The sequence below is a fragment of the Ixodes scapularis genome, unplaced genomic scaffold (genome assembly GCF_016920785.2).
Source record: "Ixodes scapularis isolate PalLabHiFi unplaced genomic scaffold, ASM1692078v2 PGA_scaffold6__148_contigs__length_123643588, whole genome shotgun sequence".
Lineage (NCBI taxonomy): Eukaryota > Metazoa > Arthropoda > Arachnida > Ixodida > Ixodidae > Ixodes > Ixodes scapularis.
In genome coordinates this window covers 105,814,267-105,822,320 of record NW_024609881.1, presented here as the reverse complement: position 1 = coordinate 105,822,320, position 8,054 = coordinate 105,814,267, and the positions used below count along the sequence as shown (strand labels likewise).

Here is an 8,054-nt window from a genome sequence, read left to right as displayed (position 1 = left end):
ATAGCTGTGAAATTTTTTCACTGTGCCACATTGTAGACCTTTGTGGTTGTTGATTGGCAAACATTTTATTTGTGCCAATCAACAACCACAAAGATGATGCTGATGATGATGAGGCATGATGATGATGATGATGATGTGGATGATGGTCAAAGCTACCTACAATAATGCATGCTGCGAGTGGTCGGTGAGTCGCGATGGAGAACGTCATTGAGCTGGTCAACACAGCCTTCGAACGATCCGCAAACATCAGTATCATTACCAGTGGATTTCTGAAATGTGGTGCCTTTTCTCGTGCGCCACTCGATGATCCTGATTTTGACGAAGAACCATTGTCAAACACGGCAGGGCAAGAGACTTCCGGATGACAAGGAGAAGACTCCCGCGCGAATCGCTCTTCGCCTACATGTACTGAAAACAACAAACAGCCAGCTCACAATGAGACGAGTGTGCAAGATATTTCTCCAGTGCCTAGAGTAGAAAAAATGAAAACAAGGAAGTCAGAGACGAGCACCATTTTCACCTCATCTCCTTACAAGGGGAAAAGCTAATGTCACCAAAAGCTTCCAAAAAGCTACGTGGCATTGAAATAAAAAAAAAAAAATTAACGTGAAATTTGAAGGAAGTTTGCTATATTATTAATTTCGGTTGGGACCTCAGGCTGTTGAGCTTAGGTATTCAGGATTCAATTTCCACCCCTGTCCGGTCAGATTTGAATGAGCTTGGCACCCGCATGCTTAAAGGACCCCAAGCTGTCGGTCGTATTCACCGGCTAAATACCTCATATACAACGGAGACATCAGACACTCCTTAGAATAGATTAACTTTCTATTGTATATAAACTTTGATAGAACAAATCACCTAATGAGATCTCTAATCAATAAAATATGCCCGCACGTGACATGAAAAATCGCAAGCACATTGTTCTGAAAAAGAAAAAAAAAATGCCACCATCGCATGTGGTGGAAGCACTTGATGTCGAACATTGAACATTGTTTCATTTCCATTTTGGGGGATGGAGTGCAAAAGAAAAAAAAAAAGCTCTTTTACACAGCTTGACGAGCCCTCGGCACCCTATCGATCTCACAAATATCTGCATGCGCTGACAAAGGAGCGGGCGCGAGCGCGTGGCTTTAAAAAGTGCCTTTGACGCGCGAGTTCTTGTGCAAACAAAGGATCCTGCTGGATTAGGCACACGCGCCATGAGCATTTGTCTACAGTGAACACATTTGTGGAGTTTAGGTAAACGAATGTGGGGTTTCTACTGCACGAGCGTCCGTACAGCCGAGGGCAGTTCTAAAGCAATGAGCGTGCTCACATTGCCTCGGCATCAATCAGTGTGAACGGGAGAATGCAAAACCCAGGTACACGCGAAATGGTAAGTGGCACTAATCAATACGCCGCCCAAGGAAAATCAGTCAGGCCTTCCGCAGCGTGCAGTTCTCCCCGATAACCAATATCCCTTTTCTGCGAGTAAAACATTCGTTATCGGCGGGTGAAAACAAGAGGGACTTAGTTTGCGGTGTAATTCTATTCTTTGTACCTATATGGGCAGAAAATGAAAGCAACAGACATCTCTTGCCTGAATGGGCGCATTATAATCTGCAAAGCACGTGCTTGCACTCGACAGCCATGCAGACAGGCGTCAGAGACGAGATAATGTCCTCTGGCTGGAGATACGGGAGAGCCACAGGCGTTGAAAACCCGAAACCTTCTTCTTCACCAGAGCGTCAAGTGAAACGTCTGAAAGGACACAGGTGCGTTGCACATCTCTGGCAGGATAAACTAGTCCCCAGAGAAGCTGCTGTCCACATCCTGGAGTTTTACTCATCCGGCCTGGTAAGAAATCACGAACTCCTGCTTTGTGTACTGAGCGCGTGTATAGGTGTATACAGTATTCACTGGCGGCCATAGTCAAGTCCGTTACTGCTGGGTGCAAAAATACTTGATAAAAGTATTTAAGTTAAGTTACTAAATCCCTGCTTTATAAAGTATTTAAATACTACTCAAGTTATTTTCACTGTAAAGTATCTTGAGTAGAGTACAAATACTTAAAATGTAATTCAATTACTTTTGAAGCTACTTCCACATTTCGTAATTTGTAGCGACGTCAGTGACGACAAAAATTATACAGCTGCGCAAACCTGGGTTACCAGAATGGTTTATTAGCAAGCAACAACACAAAACGGAAAAACGAAAACAAAGTATCCTAGGGCTATTTTATGCAGTCCAACTATATATGAAGCAGGATATTGTCACGAATGACAAATGATGAGGCGGCGAATAATTGAAGAAACTAAACGTGTAATGGGGCGAACTTGTGCCCAAAACAAAATAGAGAAAAGATAGCGTCACAGGCGTCGATGTTGCCGAAACAAAAGGATCGAGCGCTGGGGCGAGACTGACTCCGGACCGCCACTCGGAGCACCTTTTACACCCGCGTGGGTTTCTGGGACATTCTGTGTAGAACGTTCGGCGCGTAGAACATTCGTAACTCGATCAGGCGACAAGGTTCTCGAACTTACGAGAACGCTAAATTGAAAAAAATAAATAAAAGAGGAGTACGCTTCCTGGTATCAAACCCGGAGCCTTCGTGCGAGAGTCAAGCGCGGCAACCATTCGGCCACGCTCTCGCTCGGCAACGCGCGTGGCAACATCACTGATACATGTCACAAAACATTTCTGGGACAACAAGAAAGAGGTCGTTTTAGCTATGGGGAGGAGATCAGACTGTGGCGCCCCAAGCGGTTAACTTTAGAACGAGATGGATGGGGAGAACAAATACAATGGCTCAGCGCTCGGGTGACTTAACCGAACGCCGCATCAGCGTTCGGCTGCAGTTCCTGTTCTCCGGTGATTGGGCTCTTTTGTGCAGCATGCACGGTGCCCAGCTCAGCACAGAAACCCAAGTGGGTCAAGCTCAAAGCCTCTGACGACTGCTCTCGGGAGAGATCCGGCAGTTAACATCACTTCGCTAATTGTTAGTATTTTTAAATTACACTGTGCCCCGCGCTCCATTAAAAAAAAAAGATAACATGAACATGCCCACAAGGCCTGTGGGCATGTGCACAGGCCTTGTGTTGAGTAAACACCGAGGTGTGGGAGCAACAAACGAGTCAGAGCACCTCACCACATCGCTGAATATTGCGTCCTGTAGCGCAGCTTAGACGCATTTAACTACAATCCATTATCCCTATGGGGAAGTTCACTATAAACAAACTTGCGGTACGGCTCTGAATGACTGGATAACAAAGAGAGCCCACATAAAAGCCACGGTAGTGGTCGCACCTTCTTCAAGCAGGTTGCTTTCAGAAAGGCACTCAACATTGGCGGACACTTTCTTGGCATTTTGAGAGGTCATCCAGCTCGTAGTTCGTTTCCTGTACTGTTCTCTGTTTATCAGTGTTCGTTTACAGACAGTGTTCGCGAGAGCAATGTGTGACAGACTGAAGAGAAAAAGAGTAACAAAAGAGAACCTCGACGTTTTGCCGTAACGGGGTCAAATATACAAAAAGCAAAACAAAATGTCTTCTTTTTTTTTTGTGTGTCCTCTTCTCATTGTCTTCTCTTTGTTATTTTCTTGACACTCAAGTCTGCATTAATCGTAGGTCGTTTCCCGGTCTGCGTTGCGCCTCAGGGTGGCAATCTTTACTTCCGTAAAACCACCCCTTTTGTTTGAGGATTTATGGGGGAAACTCCAGGAAACGAAAGGCGCCCTTAGAAAGCAAGGAAAAAACCTTCATTGTACGAACTTTAGGCTGCAATATGAGTCACAATCGGCAAAAAAGCGATGTTTTCACGGGCTCAGTCAAAGTCACCGCAGTTAATCGGAGCTAGCAGCAGGATTTAGTTGCTCGAACGAATGTTCACGCTTGCTCGTGCCACGCCCACGCCACTTCATACCGAGAAACTCGGAAAATGGCGGAATGTCAAACATGAATTTGAGATAGTGAGTACAAGATACCCAGAAATGTAATTAAAATAGAGTATCAAATACTCCGGATCAAAAGTATTTGCAAGATACCAAGATACTTCAAAAAGTACAGGGTGTCACAAAAGAAAATTTACACGTTATTTTTAAGCGGAAAAATACACTAGGCATCGCCGAACGCTAATTTTCCGCCCAAAGGTAGAGCTAGAGGTCACAACCAAATGCCAAAGTTTCAGCCCGATCCGATAACTTAATCAAAAGTTATAAGTGATTTTCTGAAAATTTCAATGAGAAAATGGCGGCCGACGGACTTTTCAAACACACGGGGCTCTATGGCACCAGAAACCAAAAACGGGCGAAAATGGTCTCCATTTTCCCAATGAAATTTTCAGAAAATCACTTATAACTTTTGATTAAGTTATCGGATCGGGCTGAAACTTTGGCATCTGGTTGTGACCTCTAGCTCTACCTTTGGGCGGAGAATGAGCGTTCGGCGATGCCTAGTTTATTTTTGCGGTAAAAAAGACAGTGTAAATTTTCTTTTGTGACACCCTGTACTTGAAATACAGTATCTTGAGCAGAGCATTTGAGATAGGCACAAGTCTGGCTGCAAGTTTACGATGACTTTCCACGACGCTCGTGCAACGTGCATCCCCACCACCATAATTGCAATGCTTAGAAGATAATTGGTGAATAGTTCTAAGCTCGCGCTGGGAATGCTGCGCTAAAATATGGAGTCCAGTGAATATAAAACCTATTGGCGAAGAGACATTTCAATGATTCCCTCTTAGGGTTTCTATCTGTGACGCACGGCCAGGATTATCACTGCAAGCAACAATTTTGATGATATGGGTGAAAAGCATGGTAGAAGCTTGTCATCGCGTCCTGAAAGCAACGCCGTCAAAATTGGGAAGCCTACATTCATCTTATTTCAATTTAATGGAAGTAGATTCATAGCGAGCGTTTGAACAATTATGGAAGGCCGACCATAAGCGATGCTTTTGATCGCGCTCGCCGCCAATAGAAAACTGAAAGATTGGTCATCATGAACAACTATCGTATGTACAGTCTGTCTAATCAAATCGACTCGTATTTATATACTGTTTTTTTAATGTATCTAGAAAACAACCTATAGCGCAGAAGCATTATATGGTAGGTACAGCCTAGTATAATTAACAAACAAAAAAGCTTCGTTATGAAACATGAACATCTAGGAAATCAGTAAAGGCTGATAATTAAACACAAAATCAAGTTAAAAAATGCAGGAGTCGTAATGTGCGAATGTATAAGGATAATCTGTTTCACATTAAAAGGATACTCCAACAAAATTCTAGCGCCTAGTTTACTGTCCAACTGTCAACCTCGTTCCAGCCACACTACGGAAGCACGAATTTTTAGCTCGAAAAGACACCAAAACATTATTTAAAAATAACAAAGCTTATGCCTTTACGTCGCTCCGAACTTAAAGGGACACTGACAATCACCAATATTTATTATTTATTTTCTGACAGGCGATTCATTATGGTATCAGAAGACTACCCAATCAATATTTTTCTACTGCGTCACGTATATTTTTAATAAAGAAAAAAAAAAAAAAAAACGCAACTGCCCGAAACCGAAACCAAAACTGGACTGGGGAAGAAAACGAAATATAGTAGAGGAGGAGAGAGATGGCAGAAGTCAAGTCAAACAACGCATTTGCAGCTTTTTAGAAGCCCCCAAAAATGAGTATCATATTTCTTTTCTATTTTAACATTGTATGCGTGCCTTCGATGACCTACGACTTTGATTATATTTGGTGGTTGTGTCTAAACCTTAGAAAACGGCCCGTGACCACAAAGAAGAGAGTGAGCGCGACTCAAAACGGCCAGTTCTCGATCGGCGGTTTTCAGGCGGAAAGAAACCGAATTTCGCGCCGCAAATTCTGTTCTGGGTAGTTGGGCTCTCATATGTCACGTACAACTAAAAACCTCGGCGAGCACAACCTCCGCTCAAGTGCGGCGTCGACAAGACGCGTGCGCGCGAGCCCCGTCGAACCGGATTTCCCTTGCTTCCCGGCCTATTCAACTACACTAGGGGATTGTAGAGGGACAACAGAAACAGCTAGGTTGTAACCCGTTGACGCCACCAAGGAGCTCATAACCGCGCCAGCCAAGCAGCTTTGCCCGTGCTGGGCCAGTTGACGTCACGGCTCCCGTGATACATCGCGCGCGCTCTCTGATGGCTGATTTTCGAGCGCTCGCTGGAATAGGACCTTTGGAACGGAAACTACAGCCATCCGTTCAAAATACAAGCGTGTAATTATCATTAAGACGCAGAGTTGATCATGTTTAACTAATTTCTGAACGTGAAAAATATGTTTTAAGCTTCGATTCAGTATCCCTTTATGTCGACCGCAGCCAACGCTACGGTCCGAGGGAGCCAATCAAGCACCACCAAAAGTGCTTCGTCACGGCGTTCGTCGTTTTTGTGGGCTTGTTATCACCGGGTAAATCAATCACACGCAGCAAATTCGACACGATCCGGCGTTTTTTTTTTTTTTTTTTTCGTCTAAAACGTAAATGAAAAGGAAACTGTGACGGTACTTGGAAGGAAGATCCGAGCGGACGTGTGAATTACTTAAATTAAGTAACAAAATAATCTTGCTTCGCCAATATGGCAACCAGCTAAGATACTCGTCCGTGTATCTCAGAAAGAAGTTACTTTTTTTAGGAAGTAAGTTAATCCCCACACATCTATTTTTTCTTTTGTACAACGGCATATGTGGGCGGAAGGTTGGCTGCACAAGTTCCCACAATAACTAGCGAGAATTTACACGCCTTATTGCTTTTCCTTTGAATGTGAATTGCAGACACAAGCAAAATGGAGCCTAAAACGGCCGAGTGATCGTATGCACTTCCTTATCAGTGACACCGCGAGCGTACTGACTATAGTGAACAACACTTGACATGGCGAAGATCAAGATAAGAAATTTTCCACCCGACAGGGGGCGCTTGTCTAGCTATCATCATCATCTTTTGTGACGTCGAAGGTAGAACAGGCCGCGGATCCCTTGGCTTGTCAGCTGGCGGCATGCGTTGTTTGGGTAACGCGCGGCAAAGCCTGTTTCACGCGTTGGGTTGATTTGGTCAAGCGATATTCGTAGTAGGACATTTTACCGAAGATTGAAAACGTGGCACGCGTAGTCGTGCTAACAGACACTTTTGACGCTGATGTGTCGAAGCGCTGGGATGGTGTCGTGCTCTTCTTTACCCCAGTACAAAAGGATGGATTATAAAAATAGAATATTCAACGCTTTACCCCACTACAACATCTACCACGGCGAGTAGGGTGCGTTTTTCTATTATGATTCGGACAAAATAAAGCTGAGAAAGGAATGTCTCATTAAATTGAAAATAGCAAAGCGAAATTTGAGAAGCTCTCGCGTGTGCAGTAAAATCTTCAGTGAATGCGACTCTGTATATCCTGTTGGGCCCGATGTTTTTTGTGAGAGCTGGTCACAAATTAGTTCCAAATTGATTCCTTTTTGAATTTTGTAAAACAGTAAAAAAACATTTCCTCGAAATAACTGGCAGGAAGAAGCGGTGGCTGGCTTCCGGAGTCGTTTCAACGCGAAACGTGAAAGCCCCCCCCCCCCCCCCCCCGCGCAATCCAGGACTGTTTAAATCTAGCAAGTCGGTAACACTTCACCGCCCCCCCCCCCTCTAAAAAAAAAAAAAAAGGAACGATGTATATACTTGCATTGAATTACTACCGCTTGTATGTTTACTTTTGCTGACCAAGATAATAACCAACTCATGAGTGTTTGTTTTTTTTGTTTTGTTTTTTGCGTCTAAGTAAATTTTTAGCTTTTTCGTTTGCCGGACTCCCTTCGTAGATTGCAGCCGTCACGGCACTGCGGTGGCGATAAATGATGTCGTACGAAGCGTCTTTGTTGCCGCAGGATCAAGACGAAAGATGCTCAAGGTCCTGGTGCTCGCTGCCCTTTTGGTGTCAACCTTAGCTCTGGACGCATGGGTCGAGTTGAAAGTGGTCCCCGCTAGCTTCGAGATCAAAAGGGGGAAACCGGGCGACACTGCCGTGGCATGGGGATCCTTCGACAACAAGATCAACGAAACAGGGTAAG

The 8,054-nt window shown here is 44.3% G+C and overlaps 1 protein-coding gene across 2 annotated transcripts in view; it reads left to right on the top strand.

Moving 5' to 3' along the window:
- Positions 1-1,731: 1,731 nt before the first annotated feature.
- Positions 1,732-8,054, top strand: part of LOC8031142 (putative phospholipase B-like 2) — a 30,811-nt gene continuing 24,488 nt past the window's right edge. Inside the window, exons 1-2 of one of the 2 annotated variants that reach the window (XM_040205689.2) lie at positions 1,732-1,836; positions 7,872-8,049. In XM_040205689.2, coding sequence (XP_040061623.1) covers positions 7,886-8,049 — 164 coding nt within the window. In that variant the 5' untranslated portion in view covers positions 1,732-1,836; positions 7,872-7,885. Of the gene's footprint in view, positions 1,837-7,854; positions 8,050-8,054 lie in introns of both variants that reach the window. The other variant, XM_040205690.1, reaches the window with a different exon arrangement.